The following is a 21,180-nucleotide window of genomic DNA, read 5'->3' on the forward strand; positions in this document are numbered from 1 at the left end:
CCCCCTCCGTCCCAGGGGCGGCCAGAGCCGGAAGGCGCGCAGGCGCGCGGCACGGGGTCTCCTTGCCCCTGCTCACGATTTGCCCTGCTGTCCTCGCGAGAACTGGCTCGAGGGCTCTCGCGGCCGCCAAGTTCTCGCGAGGTCGCTGCTCTCGGGGAAGGAGGAGACGACGAAGATGGCGGCAGCGACGACGGCTCTGTCTCTGGTGAGCTGTTCTCTCCGCGGCGGACGGGAGGAGTGGAAAGAGACGGACTCGGGACCGGGAGAGGGGCTCCTCGTCCCCCGGCGGCCTGGGGGCCTGGCTCCCGCCGTCGCTGGGCCGGAGCGGGGACCTTGTGTGCGCGGGAGGGCGGGTGACGGTAGTCGGGACGGCAAGGACCACACTTCCCAGCGTGCCCTGCGCCCCTTTCTCTCGCGCCTTCACCGGCGGCGGCTGTTGTGGCCCGCCGGGACCTGTAGTCTCCTTGCGGCCGCGCGCTTGTCCGTGGGAGGGGGAAGCGGGACCCCCGTGGCCCGGGCGTACGGCCCCCGTGGGCGCGCTCCTTGTGCCGGCCGTAGGGGCAGCCACGCGCGCAGGAGGGGCGGAACCCCGTGTTCCACCCAAGGCCTTGCTGGTGCTTCGGGATCGGTTCCGCTAGTCGAACTTGGGCCGGCGGCTGCGGGATGGCCTCGAGCCGGGTGGCTTTGGGGCCAGGGTGCGGGAGACTAGACCAGCCCACGGGCCCCGTCCTCCATCGGCCTAGCGCGCAAAGCAGCCTCCCGCCCCTGTTCCATCTCGAAGCAGCAGCGCGAAAGTGCTGCCGCTCGTAGGAGGGTTGCCGGTGGATGAGAGCGCTCAAGCCCTCCTTGGGGGCTTCTCTGGCGGGTGAAATGTTTTCCAGAGTAGCAATGAGCCCCCGTGCCCGCCCGCCTCTTGTTTCTCCGGCGCAGAAGCTCCTGCGGCTGTTGCGTGGGAGTGCAGCGGGCTGGCGACTTTGGTTTCTTTCTGGGGTGCTGAAAGCGCAGGCAGCTGTTGGAGAAGCGAGGATGTGCCGTGGCTCTGATGCCAAGGAGGGAAAGCGGCTTCTTTCTGGCCCATTCTGGAATCCCAGGGGCATGTTAGCAGATGAGATGAGCCCTTTGCCTCTCTTCCGGAAGCCCACTTGCTTGTTTCAGTGATACCTGTGGTGACTTGCAAATAATCAGAAAAAAGGCCTCTGTAAGCAAATGAATGGAGGAAAAGAGGCTGGCCGCCATGGATTTTTTAATGCTCAGAACCATCAGAAACAGGAAGCTGAATTGAATGAAGTGCTGTTGCTATTGTCCTGCAATGGCCAGCAGCTCCTCTTCGGATCTGATGCTCATTTCCCTTTTGCTCTCCCTTTCTTTTAACTTGCCTGGGAGGGGCAATGGCATTGACTGTTATTTTTACACCTTTCCAAGCTCCCAAGAAAGATAGACATGCTTTCTCAGATGCACTGGACTCATTCTCTAGAAATACATTGAACAACTGGGCAACAGAGAAATGTGCTGGAGTTTGTAATGATGTGCTGGTTCCCCTTCTCTGCACTGCTTTGAAGTGGCCTCTCTGGTCTGTCCTCACTGCTCTTCAAGCAGGGCATCCCATGCCAAGGGAAGGGTGGGTGAGGGCTCGTTTCAGGCCTTCCGAGGTTCTTGGGAGTGACCAGCTTTCTAAATGTCTCTGAGCTTTAGTGGGAGATCAGAGCCAAGATCCATAGCTGGGGTGCTGGCAAGTTGCTGTCAATTTTATTTCTGTGTCACACAGTAGCTGAAGTTTCTGGACAGCATATAACAAACAATGAAATACTGTTTATCCTGTTATTTATATTTTATATTGTATTTCAGTAAGGATAAACTGAATTTTAACAGATTAAATGGTTAGGATATGACTACACAGCTTGGCCTCCTGCAGCAGCTGACAGAACCACCCTTGCTGTTCCAAGCTGTCCCATGGAATAGTAGAGCTGGAAGGGGCCAGAAGGCCATCAGGTCCAACCCTCTGCTGTAGCAGGTCACCCATTTACCATCCCACTCAGATGGCTGTCCAGTCTCTTTTTGAATGTCTCCAGTATGGAGAGCCCATGACCTCTCTAGGCAGCTGGTTCCACTTTTGTATTGCTCTGACGGTCAGGAACCATTTCCTGATACCTAGCCTGAGTCTGGGTTGTCACCTCCTGAATGGATTCTTCTGTGCCCTGCACTCTGGCATCAGCAAGAAGAGATCTTGACCTTCCTTGTGGCAGCTTTTGAGGTACTTGTAAAGGGATACCATGTTGCCCCTCATTCTTCTCTTCTCAAGGCTGAACATGCCCAGTTCCCTCAGTCTCTCCTCACAGGGCAGTGTTTCCAAACCCTGGATCATTTTTGTTGCCCTCCTCTGGACCCTTTCTAATTTTCCTGCACGTTTCTTAATCTCGGTGCCCAGAATGAGACACAGTATTCCAGGTGAGGTCTGCTAGTGAGGAGTATAGAGGAACTGCTACTTCTTGTTATTGTGAAGTAATCCTTCTGTTAATGCATCTCAAAATGGCCGTTGCCCTTTCGGCGGCTGCATCCCATTGCTGGCTCCTGTTTAGCCTGCTGTCCACAGGAACCCTGAGGTCTTTTTCTTTGTCAGTTCTGTTGAGCCTCGTGCTCCCCATCTTGTATGGATGCCTTTGGTTTCTTCTTCCGAGCTTTAGCACTTGTCATTTGCTCCAATTGAATCTCATTCTGTTGTTTTCAGCCCAGCATTCAAGTTTATCAAGGGTGCCCGGATCTTCATTCTGCTTTCTGGGGTGATTGCTATTCCACCCAGTTTTGTATCATCTGAAAATTTGATTACTGTTTCTTGTACTTCCTCATCTAAATCGTTGATAAAGGTGTTGAAGAGCACTGGGCCCAGGACTTGGTTCTCCGGAGCTGGGGGCCTTCCTCTGCACTTCAGTGTACTTGATTCAGGGCCGCGACGGATGCAGCATTGTGTACTTGCGTGTGGCTTTGCTCGGCTGAGGCAGCCTTTCTGGATGTCTCTCTCATTGCAGGGCACAGAGACTGTCAAGGTAGAGAATGGGCAAAGCACCGCAGCCAAGCTGGGGCTCCCCCCTCTCACCCCGGAGCAGCAGGAGGCTCTTCAGAAGGTGAGTCGCTCGACCAGGGTTCGCCTGCTGTGAAGCCCGGCCTTTCAGGGGGAGGAGGGATGGCAGGGGTGGCGAGGGGGGGGACGATGAAAGCAACCCAGCCTGTAGGTGGGAGGTCTTTGCAGGGCCACCAGCAAGTGCCTTCAGGGGCTTGAACACGGGTCTGGATCTGAAACTGCAGCTGCACTCGCCTGCTCTCTGCCAGTGTCTGTGATGGAGGGTCCTCGGGGTGAAGCCTCAGTGGCGGGGGGTGTCTTAGACCCTAAGCATACGTGGGTTGGGGGATGCCTGCTCTCCTTTCCCAGGGTGGCCTCGAGGCCTTTTGAAAAGCGGCTTCCATCAGCTGCCGGGGCTTGTTTCAAAGATGAAAGAACTCAAGATTCTGGGGCACAGACTTGCCAAGCTTAGGGGTGAAGCTGACCTGGCTGGACTGGGCTGGGCAGATGGTGCTTGTGTGGCCAGGGGGAAGGAGGCAGCTGTCTGCGGAGCGCTTGATGCCTGAGGTTCCCGAGCCCCACAGGCCTTGGTGGCTAGAGAGCACTTCCAGGATTACGGGCAGTGTGGCTCCCTCAGACAGCTGGCAGGGAGCAGGAGCAGCTGCGTTTCTCCGGGGCCCTGCCTGAGGGGTCCGCTGTGGGAGCGGAGCATCGGTCTGGGCAGCCCTCTGGTCGGTCCACCCAGCACTCATTTCCCGCGTCGTGGGATGGGTGCCTCGACTTGACCCGCGCCTGCCGGCTCTGTGACGCTCGGTGTTCTTCTCCCCACCCCCGCACAGGCCAAGAAGTATGCGATGGAGCAGAGCATCAAGAGTGTCTTGGTGAAGCAGACCATCGCCCACCAGCAGCAGCAGCTCACCAACCTTCAGGTGAGCGCCTTCCCCTCCAGGGAGGCCCATGCGTGACTCTCCTCCTCCGCAAGGGTGGAGCCCTTTATGCACTTAGAGCCACTGCACAGCCCTGAGATCTGCCTGGAGCCAGGTACTTTCGCTTCCGTTTCCGCTGTGAAATTGAAGTGTGTCGCACTCAGCCTGCCCGGTGAGGCCCCAGGCCCCAGACTCGCCTGCACTTCCCGTCTGGGGAGGGAGCACAGCCGCTTGAAGGGGGAGTGAGAGTGCGCCAAGGGAGCTCCCTCCTGGGAGTCCCGCAGCCGCCTGCCCGGCGTGGGGCGCCTGGGACTGTCGGCTCCGCTAGCCTTGCCCTGGCAGGAGCGGTGAGCCATGAACCGTGATGGTTTGAGGAATGTCAGAAGCTGCCGCGAGCTGAGCCAGACTTCAGTCCCTCTAGCCTGGATTTTGTTGGCGCATTCTGGCAGCAGTGGCTCTCCGAGGTTTTGGGCAAGGCCCTTCCCAGTCCCCCGATCTGGATCCGGGGCTTGAACGCCGGACCTTCTGCATGCAAAGCAGGGGCTCTACCACCGAGCTCTGGTCCGCCCCCAGGACAGGAGGGGTGTTAGTTGCTACCGGAGCCCCTCCCACTCAGGAGTCCTGGCCCGGGCTAGGGTGGCTGGGAGGGCTGGTGCGAGGCTGTTGGGCAGCCCTGGCTGTTGTGGGCGGGGTGGGGAGCTCCTGGCCGCTAGTCTTCTGCCGAGGGTTGGAGAGGCCCCGGTGCTGTCTTGACCCTCCCCCCTCGCTCCCTGGGGCTGGCAGGGGCTGTGCAGCGAGGAGGAGGCAGCAGGCAGGCAAGAAGGAAGAAAGGAGAGTTGGAAGGAAGGAAGACAGGAAGGAAGGAAGGACGGAAGGAAGGAAGGAAGGAGAGGCCTCTTCCGCTTGAGTGTTGACAAAAAGCCGCCATGTGCTCAGCTCCCACAGACTGAACTCTGTCTTTACTGTCTTTCAGATGGCAGCAGTGACAATGGGCTTTGGAGATCCTCTCTCACCTTTACAATCGGTCAATAGACACGTTCACTTCTTCTGGGGCACTTGGTCTTAGTCAGGGCCTAGCTTGGGGGAGGACTTAGCGGGGAACCCTCCCTCTCCCTCCACATACCTACCTGCTCCGGACATGCCCCGCCAACCAAGGCCAAGTGTAAGCTCCCCAGTGGAAGACCTTGGGCTGGGGGCAGCTGGGGCCCGTGGAGGAGGCATTGGGCAGAGAGAGAGAGAGGCAGAGGCAGAGAGAGCGAGCGAGCGAGCGTTAGGCACAAGCAGCTGGGAGAGCCGCCTTTCTAGGGACGCTGAGGTCCTGACCTAAAAGTACCTGCCAAGGTAACTTGCCTGTGGGCCAGCAAGGGACACCAGAGGCCTGGCAGCTGGGTGCTGGGGCGTGGCAGGCACCCGTGGCAAGTGGGAGCCCCTCCTGGAAGAGGACTAGCAGAAGTGGCCTGTGGATTCTGGCCAGGAGAGCTGGAGGAAGGCGGTGGCTGCAAAGCCGCCCCCTCCCCGGGCACAGGGCCCTGAGCAGTGGCTGACGGGGCACACGGAGCCCATGTGTAGGGCAGATAGCAGAGTTGTCCCGGCACCCTGGAGGCCGCCCAGATCCTCCCCTGAGGAGCGGGCGCAGAGAGCAGGGCTGCCCGGGCTCCTGCGGGCAGGCCCGGACCCTCCCTGGAGCCTCGCGGCCGTGGTGTCCAGGGGGCCAGAACGGCTCCGGCTCTCGCGGCAGCACCGTGGAGGCTGCCGAGGCGTGCCAGCCACTGCTGCGTGGGGTTCAGCAGGTAGAAGCGGACTGAGCTCCCTGGAGCCGTTGAGGAGTCCGGCTCGTGGCAGCAGGAGAAAGCGCCAGTGAGCAAGCAAGCGTGCTGCAGGGCCGGTCCCAAGTAGGCAGCAGGCTCGGGCCGCTTTCCTCTCGGGGGGGCGGGGGGGCGGTCTTCGCTAGCTGCAGGGGCAGGTGCACGGATTACATGAGTGCTCAGCTGATGTTGGCCGTGTGCCCCTGACAACTCACTGTGGTGCCTCGTCTTAGGGCAGCCGGCTGTTTTCCCGCTGGCTCTGGCGGCTGCTTGGCACGGCTTCCTTGCTCGCTTGCTTGCTAGCTTGCTTGCAGTGGGGAGGAGCAGACAGCCCCGCGGAGTCGGGGGGTGGGGTTGGCTCCCCTTGCCCCATGTGCTTCCCTCACAAGTCCGTACCGCCTCTCTCCTGAACTCTTGGCTCTGCTGGCTCCTGAACACTGGGGAGTGTGTAGGGCCTCACGCTCGTCACCCAGCCCCGGGTGTCTTAGTGCGCAGCAGCAGCGGGAGGGAACCGGGAGCCACCCCCTGAGGCCTGCTGGCTGGCTCGGGCCGCTCCAGAGAACCAGGCCTCTTCCAGGGCGGGGAGGTTGGGCTTGCAGGGGCCAGGCCTCTCGCCCGCGAAGTTCTCTCCCGGGGGACGTTGGGTGGGAGACAGCAAGGAGGGGCAGGCCCGGCTGTGCAGTCCCACAAAGCAGCGCAGCCTCCAAGGGACAGGCAAAGGCTGCCTGTCCCAGGCTCTTTCGGGCCACCGCACCCGGATAGTCTGGAAGGCCCGCTTGGGTTCCTCTGCCCGGTGCAGCAGTGCCCGTGCCCAGGGCCCACGCGACTCCCGCACGGCCTGCGAGGCTCCCCAGCTATTTCCGTGTGGCCTCTCAAGGACAGGTCAGGGCTTTGCACCCTCAAAGAGCGGTTGCTTTTGCTGGTGCTACGTACGGGGGGCCGGGGCGGGGGTGCTGCTGTGAGAGAGCAGCTTTGGGTCTAGCCCGGGCCGATGACTTGGGCTCCTACCGAGGCAGTGCTTGTTCGTTTCCGGCGGTGGTGAGGTGGTGCCTGGGGAGTGGCGGGCGCTTCCTCCCCGGCACCATCGGTCGGGCGTAGGAAGGGCTCTGCATCTGGAGGGGCCTTTCTTCCGGGCGGGTGGGGGAAGTCCGTCCAGAGAAGGTGGAAGTGAGGTGCCCAGACCTGGATCTCTTGCTGCCCCGGGCTGGGAGGCGGAGCCCTTGTGCCTGCAGCGGGACGCGGTGCAGACTGTGGGCTGTTTCCTCTTGCAGGAGCGAGGGGGTTGGGCTGGGCTGCCGGAGAGCCTCCACGTGCCACCCTGGAGCCCTCCGCTGCTCCCCCAGGGAGGGTGGGGGGACTTTCCTCGCCTGCCCCTGCCCCGTGTGCTGACCAGCCAGCCCTTCTCTCCGATACAGATGGCAGCCCAGCGGCAGCGGGCCCTGGCCATCATGTGCCGGGTCTACGTGGGTTCCATTTACTACGAGTTGGGGGAGGACACAATCCGGCAGGCCTTTGCCCCCTTCGGCCCCATCAAGAGCATCGACATGTCCTGGGATTCCGTCACCATGAAGCACAAGGTGGGTGAGGGCTGGCTCAGCTTGAGGCAGCTGGTGGGGGTGCGGTGGGGGGTTCCGCTGGCTGCAAGGTAACACGGCCCCTCTTCCCCCAGGGGTTTGCCTTCGTGGAGTACGAGGTGCCGGAAGCGGCTCAGCTGGCCCTGGAACAGATGAACTCGGTCATGCTGGGCGGGCGGAACATCAAGGTGGGTGCGGGAAGCTCTGCCCAGGAAGGCTCGGCGCAGCCCGTCTGCACGCCTCGTGGCGGGAGGGAGGAGTGCAGGGCCCCAACGCCTGGCCTGGCGTGTGAGATGCCCGCATCACCACGCACCGCCTGCCCCATCATCGGGTTCGTGGGACACCTGTCCCCCTCTGCAGGGAGCCGAGGCCCGTGCCAGGCCCCGGGTTCCGCGGCGGTCCTGAGCTGTCCTTGTTCCCGCGCCCACGCAGTGCCGGAGGAAAGTGCCGAGCCACCGGAGCGCCTTCCTGTGGTTCTCCTGGCTTGTCCTTTGGCCCGCCTGCCCGCGGGTGCGGGTGGCTGGCCTTCTGGCCATCCTGGGTGGTGGCGACGCAGGCGGTCTCCCAGCCCGGCAGTGCCCGCCTCCGTCACAGAGCGTCGCCTCCCCGCAGGTGGGAAGGCCCAGCAACATCGGCCAGGCCCAGCCCATCATCGATCAGCTGGCAGAAGAGGCCCGGGCGTTCAACCGCATCTACGTGGCGTCAGTTCACCAGGACCTTTCCGACGACGATATAAAGAGTGTCTTTGAGGCCTTTGGGAAGATCAAGTCCTGCACGCTGGCACGAGACCCCACGACCGGGAAGCACAAGGGCTATGGCTTCATCGGTGAGCCAGTGGGCCAGCCCCGCAAGGACTGCCAGGACCTGACATGCTCCGGGCAGGGTGCCCCCAGGCGGTCTTGGCCGCGCACGGGAGAGCCTTGCGGAGGGAGGGAGGCAGGCGCTGGGCTTTCTCGGCGGGCACGCCTGGCCCGTGGGGGTTTGTGACGGCCTTACTTTACGCTGCTGCGTGTAGTTCAGAAACGGTTCAGTGTAGTAAGGCATACGCCGTTCCCTCTCGAAGCACCGGGTCGCTGTGAGCAGAGGGCCCGGCTGGAGCGCCCTCAGCCCGGCCCAGGTGCTGCCTCTTGTGTGCTCGCGCGGCAGCAGTGCTCATGCTCCTGGCCTTGCTTTTGCAGAGTACGAGAAGGCGCAGTCCTCGCAAGACGCCGTCTCTTCCATGAACCTCTTCGACTTGGGGGGCCAGTACCTCCGCGTGGGCAAAGCTGTCACTCCACCCATGCCACTCCTGACTCCTGCAACACCAGGAGGTCTGCCCCCTGCCGCTGCCGTCGCAGCCGCAGCGGCCACAGCGAAGATCACTGCTCAGGTACGGGGCAGGGGCAGGGGTGTGAATGGGGCCAGGCGAGCTGCCCTTCCTCCAGACGAAGGGAGAAGCAGCTGCCCCTTTCCCAGGCTGGCTGGTGTTCCCTCTGGACAGCCTGTCGTGGGCTGGATGTAGCAGTGCTTGAGCCTAGAAACGCCTCCCTCGCTTGCTCTCACACGCGCAACGCCCCGCCTCTTCCTCTTCCCCCAAGACAGTGCTGAGATGTGGAGGGTGGGTGGGCGAGCCCTGCGGGGAGGGGGCCTGGGGCCGCTGGCAGGCCAGGCTCGTCCTCATCATCTGTCCAGGTGAGGCTCCCCAAGTGGAGCTGGCAGTAGCAGGAGAACGACGAGGCAGGGGGTGAGTGGGCGGAGCTGCTGGGGGCAGGTTTGTCTGGCTTAATGGTGGGTCTTGAAGCGGTGGCCCCCGATGGCGTGTGCTCCCCCCCGCCCCTGGTCTGCCCTGTAGGTGCCGCCTCTTGTGTTGGCACTCCGGCTCGCTCCCTTCCTCCCTTGCGGCTGCATCTGTCTCCGCTCTGACATGGGCAGGGCAGCAAGGGAGGTGGCCCGCATCGGTGCTGTGTGAGGCATGGAGGGGAGGGCAAGGGTTGTGACGGAGACTGTTCCTCTGCCGGTCCCAAGGAGAGGCCAGGAGTTCTTCTCGCCGGGACCAGAGTGCAGGACACAGAATCAGCGGTCCACGCTCCGGGCTGGAGCTCAGGAGGAGCTTCCTCCCTGCCAGCAGTATGACAAGTGGCGAGTTGGGGGCTGCCAGGAGCGCCTCCCGGCCCCTCCCTGCTCTTCTGTTCTGCAAAAGCTAGGCTGGCGCTGCCTGGGCAGAAGTGACACACCGCGGATTCCTGTGTTGCAGGAGGCTGTGGCAGGCGTGACAGGCGCTGCTGTGCTCAGCACATTGGCCACCCCGGGACTGGTGACGCCAGCACTGACCCTCGCCCAGCCCCTGGGGGCTCTCCCGCAGGCCGTGATGGCTGCGCAGGCACCGGGTGTGATCACAGGTGAGTCTGTTGGGCGGGGGGCGGCTCGCCCTTGACCTCGTCCACTCGGTGCCCGACAGCCCCTCTGGAGCCTTTCCAGGGGCATCCTGAGAGTTCGCACACACGGCGGCTTTGCCCTTTTGCTCCGGCACCTGGCCTGCAAAGGAGTCCTCCCCCCGGGGGGCTGTGGAGGGTTCGTAAGCGCACCTTGATTGGCTGATACTCGCCCTTCTTCCAAATGGCAGTGGGCCGTCCCAAAGGATGCTGCGCCCTGCGCTTCATGTCAGTCCTTTCCGCCCTCTGGTGGGTCCTCCATCTGGGGTGTGCAGGCAGAGCAGGGCACGCCTCGCGACGGCCGCCTTGGCTCAGTCAGTTGCGTCGGCCGCCGTTTCCAGGGCTGCAGGGAGAGTGGCCCTGGCCGAGCCGGGACCTTTGCTTGGGTGGCTGTCCTCACCACAGGGCGTCCTTGGTTGCTAAGCTCCGCCAGTGTGTGCAGTAGGGCTGCAGCAGGCAGAAGGATGGTCTCAGATGGGCGGCTTTGCTCTCCACACGCCTCCGTGGGCCTGCTGGTGGCCCACGTGCCCCGCCTGGGGAGATGGCTGGAGCTCTTCATGGTCTGCTTGGAGTTCAGGGATATCTGCAGATTGGCTGCCTCACCCGCACTCCAGCCTGCTCAGCACGGGAATTAAAGCCACGGCCAGGCCCTGCGCGTCTCACCTGCTCCTGGTGTTGGTGGTTGGCATGAGGGGAAACGATAGCCAAACTCTGAGCCGCCCCTTCATTGGGATGGAGCTACAGGTGCCGCTTCCAGTGCTCTGCCTCTGTTTTCCCAGTCATCCTTCTCTGCTTGTTCTTCAGCAAACAGATTGTGATTTGTGCCTACAAAAAGTGCACAGATTCTGTGTTCTTTAAAACAGAGGGATTTAGCCGCATCATTTGGGCTGGGGGAGACTAAGGGGACTGCAGAGAGCTCCGGCACACAGGCTCCAGGCTGGGGAATTGGCAGCCAAATGGCGGGTGGCTGCAGCCTCTGAACGGGGAAAGCAGTGCCTCTTTTTTCCTCTGAGAAAAGCCGACATTCTGTGGGCTTCTACTATGGGAAAGGGGCACTGGAAGGGAGGAATGGAGCAGCACATCACACAGGCTAAAAATGATCGAGGGTGGGGAGTTGCCTTCCTTACAACCCTGGAATGTGGTGAAACTGGGAGGGGTTTGGGGCAAGCAAAAGGAAGGGATATGGGACCAGCTGCTGCCTGAGGGAGGGTGATGTGGCCACTGGCCCGGCTGACTTCGCAAAGGAAATTAAGGCCGGGTCAGATGGAGCGGGTGGACAGGCGCATCTGTTGAAGGCCGCTGGCTCTGCTGGCCGTCAGTCCTTGTGGGGAAATGGGGCGTTATCACTCGGTATGTTTCCCTGTGCTGTGAGCCGCCCAGAGAGCCTGTGGCCACGGGCGGCATACGAATGCGGCAAATAAACGCCTTCCCGGAGGGCTGGGGCCAGCCACGGCAGGAGGCAGGAGGCCGGGCTGGAGAGGCCTGGCCAGTCCTGCTCACTGCGACGCTGCGTCGCCCCGACCTTGACCTTCAGCCGTCCCACTCCCCTGCCCGGGGTGCTCTCAACCCCGAGAGCCTTCGGTGAGGTCGGGAGGCTGCGGGGCAGGACTGCCCTTGCCTGAAGCCGGGCCGGTTTTCCTCTGCCGGGGCTCTTTCCTGCAGTGCCCTGCAAAGGACGCGCTGCCCCTCCCCTGCTCTGCTCCTCCACATTCTGTTGTGCCGCAAGCCGGAACTGAAATGAATGTGATCGTGCTTGGCACCACTCGGCGCGCACAAAATGGTCAAGATGCTCCAGGTCGTGAAGGGGCAGGACAGCTTGATTGGGCACACGGTTGAAGCACGCAGAACCAAACTGGCTGCGGAGGGTTTCCTTCTCTGCAGAGACATGCCTTAGTAAACCCTGGTGCGAGTGAGGCCGACGGCACATGCCCAAAGAATGGGAGGGGTTCTCCCTTGGTGCGCTCGCAGTGCCGTAAAGTGTCGATGAAAAGCACATCAAGTGACACCGAGAGCCACAGTGACGGAAGCTGAGCCCCCCGTGTCCCGCGTGTTCGGAAAGGGAGGGTGAACTGCGTCCTTTACCACCAGGTTTAACAAAGAGCATCAAGGGAGCGGTGAACGGAGCAGAAGGCGTCCTTCAGCAAACGGAAGACTTGCCCAGGCTAAGTGAGCCTAAAGGAGCACGAGCTTGCGGCACAGAAATGCAGGCAGGCCAAAGGAGAAAGCAAAGAAATGCCTGCGGGAGCAGAATATCACCGACAACATAAAGATCGACAGTATATAATTCTCTATATAGTCCTGTATGCTTTTGTGAAGAAAAAAACCAGGCAGAGCGGCCATTGGACAGCAAGTTGTACTAAGGGAATACTAAAGAGGAGAGAGGCGATTGCAGAGAAGCCTCTTTGTGAATCCATGCTTTCTGTAAGCGAGCGTGAGGAACTAAGCTGCTAGTGGCAACTAAAAAGGAAATTTTTAATTAAAAAGAAAATTCTCCCCTCCTCGTAGGTCATTCCATGAATGGGAGAGAAAGAAGTAGTGAAGGGTGGAATTCACTGCCACAGGAAGCATTGGCGGGCACCAAGTGCAGCAGCTTTGAAAGGGGACTGGAGGAGAATCCTTCCAGTGGCTGCTAGACTTGTTGACTGTGTGCTGCCTCCACCATGAGAGGCACTCTGCCTGCCTCCGCCAGTTGTTGGGGAGCATGGGCCAAGGAACCTCTTCGGCCCATCCCACTTGAAGGATGGGTGAGAGGGTGGTTTGCCGTCACGTGAACAAAGTACTGGCCTGGACAGGCCGCTGCTCTGATCAAGCATGGAGCGTCTCAGCCTGGACTTGGCCCGAACTCATTTGCCCAGGGCCTGCGATGACATGCAAATAGTGATGCGCCTGCTTGAAGGAGTGAGCACAGCGCTCCCAGTGTATAGTCAAGTGGAGAATGGACACGAAGTCCAACCTTGTCACCTTTGACTTCAAAAGAAGAAGCTTCTCTAAAATGAGGGAAGTGCTGCAAAGGAATTTGAAAGGGAGGGACAAGATGGTTAAATCCCTTAGACGCCTGGTGGTTAACCACAATAGAAGCTCAGCAAGAATCGTAAGCCGTAAGTTAGTAAAAGTATCATCAAGTCCAAGAAGGCACCAGTGCGATTAATGAGGAAGGCCAAGGAAGCCGCTCCAGAAGAGCCTTTCTTCAGAGAACGAGGGCTTGCCTGCTGGAGGACACACGAGGGAGCACAAGTGTGTCCAAGCCAGACGCGAAAGAGCATTGGAGGGGGCATCTCTCGCAGTGCCAAGGGCAGCAATGAAGAATTCTTTAAATGGGTCAGAAGCAAAAAATCGGCTAGGGAGGTGGTTAAATGATGATGGAGTTAAAGAGCACTAAAGCAGGGTACGGGGATTGTGGAGAAGTGGAATGCCCTGTTTTGTTCTGCCTTCACTGCAGAAGATGCCAGACGGGCACCTGCTCCTGCCTCAGGAATGGGGCCTGAGGACCTGCAGCAAACGCTGATGACGGGAGTGTTTTATCGGTTTGTTGGTTACGCTCTTGCACGCTGCCAACTATTCCAACAGGAATCTCTAGGCAGATTATAATATTAATCAGAAGCACCGTTCTTAAAAATAATGATTCAATAAATAGATATAAAAACATAATAAAACAACATTATAGTTGCCATTTAAAGTAATAAATATAGTGACAAAGGGATGACTGTGCACACTATTAACGTTAAATAAGTTCAAATCGGTTGTTAAAATGCCTGGCAAAGAGATATGTTTCTGCTTGGCACCAAAAAGAGAATAGTGTTGGCACCTGGTGACTCTCTCTGGGGGACCTATTGTATAAGTGGGGGGCAGCCACCGAAAAGGCCCTCCTAGGTGCCACCCCATCCAGCTCCTTGCGGGATGGCTCTTTCAGAGGGACCTCCTCCCCACCTCTGAATGGGTGGGCAGGTGTGTATAGGGGAAGACGGTCCCGACGGTAGCCAGGCTTGATACGTCAAACCAAGCACTTCAAATGGACCCCAGCCCTGCAACCGGCAACCAGCGTCGTTTGTATAAAACTGGTGCCACTTGGGCCCACGAACAAACACCTGCTGCTAAACGTGCAGCCTGATGCTGAGCCAGCTGCCTTCGCCAGGCCATCTCTAAAGGCTTCCCCATGTAAAGCTCGTTACGGTAATCTAATCCGGATGTTACCAGAGCGTGAGTAACCGTGACCAGGCTCTCTCTGTTCAGGTAGGGGCAAATTTGGCATATCCATCCCAGCTGAAGGAAGGTGCCCCTGGCCACCAAGTCTACCTGGGCCACCCAGGCTAGTCCTGGGTTCACCCCCAAGCTGTGGACCCCGGCCTTTGGGGGGCGTGCAGCTCCTTCCAACCTGTCAGACAACCCACCTACCAGCAGTACTTCCATCTTGTTTGGATTGCATTTCAGTTTATTGACCCTCATCCAGACACAGGTTCAGCACAGAGACTGCTTCACCTGGATTAGATGTAAGTGAGATGTACTGATGAGCATTGTCCACATACTTCCGACACCTCAGTCCAAACCTCCTGAAGACCTCTCCTGGCGGTTTCGTGTCGATGTTGAACAGCATGGGAGATGGTTTAGAGCCCTGTGGAACCCCCTAGTACAGCCTCCATGGGGCAGAGCAACTGCGCCCCAGCACTACCTTCTGGACACAGCTGGTCAGGAAGGAGCGGAACTGCTGCGAGGCAGTGCCTCCGCCCCCGAGCTGGCCACCCGATCCAGGAGGACACCATGGTTGAGGGTGTCGAAAGCTGCCGAGAACCAACAGGGCTGCACTCCCTCTGTCTCCTTCCTGGCAGAGGTCACTGGACAGGCTGGCCCAGGCAGGCTCTTTCCTAAATTGGCTTCCTCCGAGATCCAAGAGCTGCCCAGGCACCACTCACTCCAAAGGGGAGGTTCACCACTGGGTGGTAGTGAGTCTGGGCTTGGCTTTATATTCTCAGCTTCATTGAAAAAGTGGAGGCCCAGAGTGAGTTCATCCTAGAGTTCTCAAAGAATTTAAATATGAAATTTGTGACGCATGCGAAATGTCCCTCAAGATCAGCTTCTGTGCCAAAAGAGTCAAAAATGGCCAACGGGGATCCATGGCAGGTTTGGAAAATTATAGGCCAGTTAGCATAATGTCAATGAAAGCATTATTAAAGAAAAATTAGTAAACATATTGAAGGACAAGCCCTACAGAGAAATAATCAGCATGGTTTCCATAAAAGTATGTCTTGCCTCACTAACCCTTCAGAATTCTTTAAGGATGTCCAGTGTTACACTCACATTCTGCTTTTGAGTTTCCTGTGGACAGCTGGCTGCTTTGGTCCAGCCTGCTGTTTCTTATATTCTTGTGGAGAAGTAGGATACAGACAGTCCCTGGGTAATAAACATCTGGGTTATGAACAGCCCATACTTAGAAGCACATGGACTGTCATAAACCCTGTACGAATCTCTTTGGTGAAAAGCAGTGAGTATCTCTAGGGAACTATGCAACACCTCTCTCAGTGGCTGTGTAATTCCCTAGAGCTTTCTGTTCCACGGCATCGGACACTAGACTCCAGTGGTAACCGCCCCGCTCTCCAGCAGCACAAGCAGAGCCTGGCTGGCCAGCAGCCAGTTCATCTCCATTATCATCAGTTAACGTTAGGCTTAATGTTAACTCAAAAATGTTCTAAACTTGTTTTAAGAACTGTTTTTGTTAGTTTTTTTACAATACTGTAGACCTTGCGCACACACACAGATTCTCTCTCGAGTACCTGTACTGTATTCTTTATTATTACAGTATTATTATCAGTATTACAGTGCTATATTGTGTTTAAGATGCTTCAGTGAATATGGAAGTATTTCTTGCATGTTTTATATGCATAGAGAGGTAAAATACGTACACATACTAAGAGGAGCATTTGGCTTACTCATGTGATCACCTTGCATACAAATCTCCTCCTTAAGCCAGGGACTGCCTGTGTAAGAAATGCTGCATGCATCCGATAGAGCTGGACATCTTCTTGATTTGTGCATTGGAACTTGGTTGGCGTGAGTTGTCGTCTGCTGCTGCTCCAGCACATTTGAGCTGTGCTTTTCCCACAGGTGTGACTCCGGCACGCCCACCCATTCCTGTCACCATTCCCCAGGTGGGTGTAGTGAACCCCATCTTGGCCAGTCCCCCGACACTGGGCCTGCTAGAGACTAAGAAGGAGAAGGAAGAGGAAGAAATTTTCCAGGAATCAGAGAGGCCCGAGATGCTCAGCGAACAGGAGCACATGAGCATCTCTGGCAGCAGCGCCCGCCATATGGTGATGCAGAAGCTTCTTCGGAAGCAGGAGGTGAGTCGGGGCAGGCGTCTGCCAGCAGAACGCAGGGGTGCTGCTGAGTGGCGACTGTTGGCCGCATTGTGGCTGGTGGGGGTTATAGAGATCTTGCTTCGTGTTCTGGCTGGAGGTGGAGGGCAAGGGAGGGGAGTGTGACTAGTGCGCTGAGGTGCTGGTGGCTTCACACTAGCTTTGGGGTCAGGCGTTACGGTCCATGTTAGCCTGGAGGTACGAGACCTTGTCCCTCTGCTCTCCCCACAGTCAACCGTAATGGTCCTGCGGAACATGGTGGACCCCAAAGACATCGATGATGACTTGGAAGGGGAAGTGACAGAGGAGTGTGGCAAGTTTGGGGCTGTCAACAGAGTCATCATATACCAAGAGAAGCAAGGCGAGGAGGAAGATGCTGAGATCATCGTCAAGATCTTTGTTGAGTTCTCCATGGCCTCAGAGACTCACAAAGCCATCCAAGCTTTGAACGGCCGTTGGTTTGCTGGCAGGAAGGTTGTGGCTGAGGTGTATGACCAGGAAAGGTTTGACAACAGTGACCTGTCAGCATGAACTCTGCTCCAGAGAGACTTTTCTGTGTTCTCAACTCCTTCGTGTGTTCAGTTACGCCCCTGGGCCCACATTGTTTGTTCCTGTGATCTGTATGTCATTTTGCATAAAAGTGCAAAGAAAAAAGATGACCATTCCCATGTTGTGTGTGTGCGGGCATGAACTAGAACTCCTTACTGCTGACCTCCGCCACGGCGAATGGGGCAGGTAGCCAGTCTGGGGCTCGTTTTTCCTGGGAAGACGGTAAGGGCTGAGCAGCATGCGAGTTGGGCTAACTGAAAAGGAAACGTTCTTTGGTTCCACTGGACCCCCAAAGTGGAATTGCTAGTCTGAGCTCCCCTGCTGGAAGACCGGACAGTCAACGTAATACCAGTTTTTAAGAGAGATCCGGGATATTGGAGGCCAGAGCCAGTTCCCTCAATGCTTGTTCTGGATAAGAGCACAAGAAGAGCTGTGCTGGCCCCAGGCCCCAGCAGGCCCCTCTGGACCAGCACTGCGTTCATTCAGTGGCCCACCAGGCACCACTGGCATGTCTGCCTGTGAACAGAAGGCATCCCTTTACAGAACGGGGAGGGAGACCTGTACCCCTTAATCTGTTTTGGGAGATTTCTGAACTCTGAAGCAGATTTTGACAGGGAAGCAGAGACATTTCCAAAAACTGCCCTCCACCCATTTTGCGGGGAGAAACCTTGTGTCAGTATAGGGTTACTAGTCTAATACCAGCTGTCAATACCTACAATTGTTACTAAGCATACAGAGAAAATTTTATTGCAGAAAAATCAGCATGGCTTCTGCAAAGGAAAGTCCTGCCTCACCAACCTTCTGGAGTTCTTCCTTATCTTTTGATTATAAATATGCAACAGACAGAACATCACATAAATTATATAAAATCATAATTACACATGAAACTGATATCGTTAACAATCACCAAACAAAGTAATCCTAATTTTTTCAACACATAATGCCATCCACTACTCAAATTTTACTCCAGCATTGCATAAGCTCTCAGTTTATTCATGTCCAAATCAAATTGCTGTTTTCTATAAGAAATGAATGGCATGTAGAGTTATTCAAATTTTATAATCTGACTAGATGAGCAAATATTGTCTCACGGGAGAAGTGTGTGGTAGTAGATTCTTTTATTAGACACAGAAGCACTTGTTACAGGTGTGTAGACCTTCATGGCCCCTTCTAACTCTACCATGATTCTGCAGACACAAATTCACAGTTTTGATAAGTGTAAAACCAAGCATCTGTGGTGAAATCTGGTTTAAAAAATTGCCCAACAATCTTGCAGAAACCTCTGGAACAGCATGACATTGTGAATGGAATAATGGAATTAATTTACCCAGTGTGTGAAACATTGCATGAACATACAGCTTCATGCCACATAATTAAAAGCTAACCCTTATTTTACGAAGAATAACCTTTGGACTATAGTGTATCTTAAACAGAAAACTAACTTTAGATAGATTTTTCCTCAAAAAGCATTTTATTTTTAAAAATCCCATTCAAATCCATTTTAAAATCTGATTTCAAAAACTCATTGATGCTTACCCATGCTGCTGGGGGAGGTGTTGCTCCACATATCAAAGTCCAAGATGCCCAAAAATTTAAAAGGTGCAGCTCCACAGAAGCCCCGTGAGTGACGACAGCTGGATCCAAGACTAATTTAGTCTTAGAAACCTGCTATCATTCCGTATGTGACAATGTTCAGGGCAATCTTGTGATGGAAAGTATCAGGGAGGCCTTCAGATGAAGAAGTGCTGTAATCACGGGTAGCTTCAGTCCATCCTTCCAATTAACTGGGCAAATACATGTTCCAATGATGACAAAGATGTCACCTTTCTCAATGTTCTAAACAACTGTTCCCTAGAGGTGTCCCTAGATTTACTCCCAAGTGCTGTTACCTAGGACTTGGCATAAGATGTAAATGTTGTTGAACAAGGTGGAAATGGTAACCAGTCTTACTTGATTTAGTATACAGTTAAGTGGAAAATTGACACAGAAGCCCAACACACATATTTGACGACAAAAAAGGAAGCTTCTCAAAAATGAGAGAATCGGTGAAGAAGACACTGATGAAGAGGAGAATCAAGAAGTTTAAATCTCATCAAAGCACTTGGAAATTACTGAAAGCATTATGACAGAGGCTCAGATAATATGCACACCAGAAGTGAGAAAAGGTAGCACAAAGTCCAAGGCATCAGCTATGATGGCACACAGAGAAAGTTTCCTTGAAAAAATGGAAGTCCTGCCCAAATGAGAAAAGCAGATGAGAGGCAAGCTTGCACAAGGGAGATGCTAGCAGGTGATCCGAAAAGCAAGGGGCACATTGCTAACAACATCAAGGTTAACAATAAATAATTATTTAAATATATTTGCAGAAAGCAAGCAGCTCAGGAAGCAGATGGGCCATTGGCTGATAATGGAATTAAAGGAGCATTAAGGTGAGGGGGTGAGGAGACTGCAGGGAAGCTGAATAAATTCTTTGCATCAGTCTTCACAGCAGATACTTGTCCCTAAGTTTATGTATTCTGGAAGGAAGTCTCAGGAATTAAGGCAAGGAGTAGTGACCAAAGATGAATTCTCAACCTCAAACAAAGTCAGCAAGTCACCTGGCCTACGCAGAATTCACCCTAGAATTACTAAGAACCCAAACATGAAATTGCTGAACTTTTAACTAAAATTATTAATGTCCCTAAAATCAGATTTTGTACCAGAGGAATGGAGAATTACCAATGTACACCAATTTTTAAAAATGGATCCAGGGGGATTCAGGGAATTACAGACCAGTTAACATATGTTCTAGATAAAATGCTTGAAAGCATAATTAAAATCAGTAAGCACATAGAGGAACAACCCCTGCTGGAAAAAAAACCAAATCACAGTGGCTTTCACAAGGGCAAGTCTTGTCTCACTAACTGATTGGAACTGAGAGTGTCAATGAGTACATGACACGGACTGGATGATCCAGTATCACCCAAGGCTGATTACTTGGACTACCAAAAGGCTTCCGACAAAGTCACCAAAGGCTCCTGAGCAAACTAAGCAGTCATGGAATAAAAGGAGAAAGCATGTCATAGCCTTGTCATGCACATCTAAAATGTGGAAGAACTTGAGAAGGATCTGCTAATTTCAAAGTTTACTAGAGTATCTTTCCTACAATGAAGGGCTAAACTAAAAGTTCCAAAATACACAGAAACAGAGCAAGTCAGAAGGGTCCTCCCGGGCCATCCAGTCTGACCCACGGCCCCATCCAGCTCCGCTCATGATGCCCACCATGTGCATGTCCAGCTATCCACTGACACCCTCACCGACGGGGGCTCAGCCACCTCCCGGGGAAGCCCACCCCACGCCCTGGGGGTCCCGACTGGCAGGAAGGGCTCCCCGGCATCCAAATGGGACCTGGGTTCCCTGAGCTCGGCTCCCTCGGAGCGCGTCCTGCCCTCCTCTGCGGGGGAGAACAGGTCTCGGCCCGCCTCCGTGTGACACCCCCTCACGCAGCTAGAGGAAGGTCAAAGAAGGGGGACACGAGGGCCGTGATGGCCGCCCAGGCTCGCCCAGTTAATAGCGCACAGACCGGGCGCAGGACGGGCTGCGAGGCCCGACGGCGGGGGCTCCGGGGGCGGGGGCGGGGGCGGCGGGCGCGCGGAAGGCGGTGGCGGCTCCCCTCGCGCCGCCGGGCAGGGGCCGTTCGACCTGTCGGAAGGGGCTTCCGCGCAGCTTCTGCGTGGCCCGCCGGCCCGCCCGAGCCCCCGGCGGGAAGCCGGGAGGCCCCTCGCGCTCAGCCGGGGGAGCAGCGGCGGGAGGGGCCGAGCGGAGCCAGGCCCGGCGGCCGCGCGCCAAGGGCCTCCGCGGAGGGACGACGGGGGCCGCACGCAGGCGGGCGCCCAGCCCGCTCGGCGGCCAGGCCCTCCCGCTGCCGGATGCGCCGGCGCGCTCCTTCCGGTGGCGCGAGGGGGCCGCTGGGAGCCGTAGTCGGCGGGGGCGCGGGCGGCCGCCCTTTCCCATCGAGCTTTGCGCGGGGGCGGCGCGGTGCGGCGCCGGCGGAGGGGCCGCTCCAGCCGCGGAGGGCGAGCGGGAGAGCGAGCGAAGGGAGCGGCGGCCCGAGGGACGAAGGGCCCGCGCGGGGCGGCCGGGCGACCCGCGGCGCGCAGTGAGGCGGCCCTCAGGCCGGGGAGGAGGAGCCGCCGTCGCCTGCGGCGGGCCGCTGAGAGGAGCCGGGCGGCGCCGGCCCCGGGCGCCGGCCGCGGCGAGGATGCTGCGCTGCATGCCCCCGCTGTGGCGCTGCAACCGGCAGGTGGAGACGCTGGACCGGCGCCACCGCTCGCTGCAGGCCGTGCCCGACGACGTCTACCGCTACAGCCGCTCCCTCGAGGAGCTTCTGCTCGACGCCAACCAGCTCCGTGAGCTGCCCAAGGTTGGTCGCCGCCGCCAGGCCGCGGGTGGGCCGGGCCGGGGGCCCTCGCGCGCGCCCACCCGCCCGCCGTGCACGCGCCGGCGTGGCCGCGCAGACCCTGACTGCGGCTCC

General features: G+C 57.1%; 2 protein-coding genes across 4 annotated transcripts in view; both read left to right on the top strand.

Annotated features, from left to right (window-relative positions):
• Positions 1-114: 114 nt before the first annotated feature.
• Positions 115-16,774, top strand: PUF60 (poly(U) binding splicing factor 60). Of its 3 annotated transcripts, XM_044453280.1 has the most exons (11): positions 115-205; positions 3,024-3,119; positions 3,895-3,984; positions 4,955-5,005; positions 7,202-7,363; positions 7,456-7,548; positions 7,973-8,186; positions 8,539-8,729; positions 9,594-9,738; positions 15,868-16,103; positions 16,350-16,774. In XM_044453280.1, the coding sequence occupies exons 1-11, from the start codon at positions 176-178 to the stop codon at positions 16,647-16,649; spliced, it is 1,608 nt and encodes a 535-aa protein (XP_044309215.1). In that variant the 5' UTR covers positions 115-175; the 3' UTR covers positions 16,650-16,774. The 3 variants fall into 3 exon arrangements, with proteins under 3 accessions (XP_044309215.1, XP_044309216.1, XP_044309217.1); XM_044453281.1 differs by lacking the exon at positions 4,955-5,005; XM_044453282.1 differs by lacking the exon at positions 115-205 and having other exon boundaries at positions 3,895-4,096.
• A 4,133-nt stretch (positions 16,775-20,907) lies between these two features.
• Positions 20,908-21,180, top strand: part of SCRIB (scribble planar cell polarity protein) — a 46,589-nt gene continuing 46,316 nt past the window's right edge. The window contains exon 1 of the mRNA XM_044453261.1: positions 20,908-21,069. Within this exon, the coding sequence (XP_044309196.1) occupies positions 20,908-21,069 (162 nt within the window). The remainder of the gene's footprint in view (positions 21,070-21,180) is intronic.

This window comes from Varanus komodoensis, unplaced genomic scaffold, assembly GCF_004798865.1.
Source record: "Varanus komodoensis strain SLA01 unplaced genomic scaffold, ASM479886v1 scaffold78, whole genome shotgun sequence".
In the NCBI taxonomy this organism is placed as follows: domain Eukaryota; kingdom Metazoa; phylum Chordata; class Lepidosauria; order Squamata; family Varanidae; genus Varanus; species Varanus komodoensis.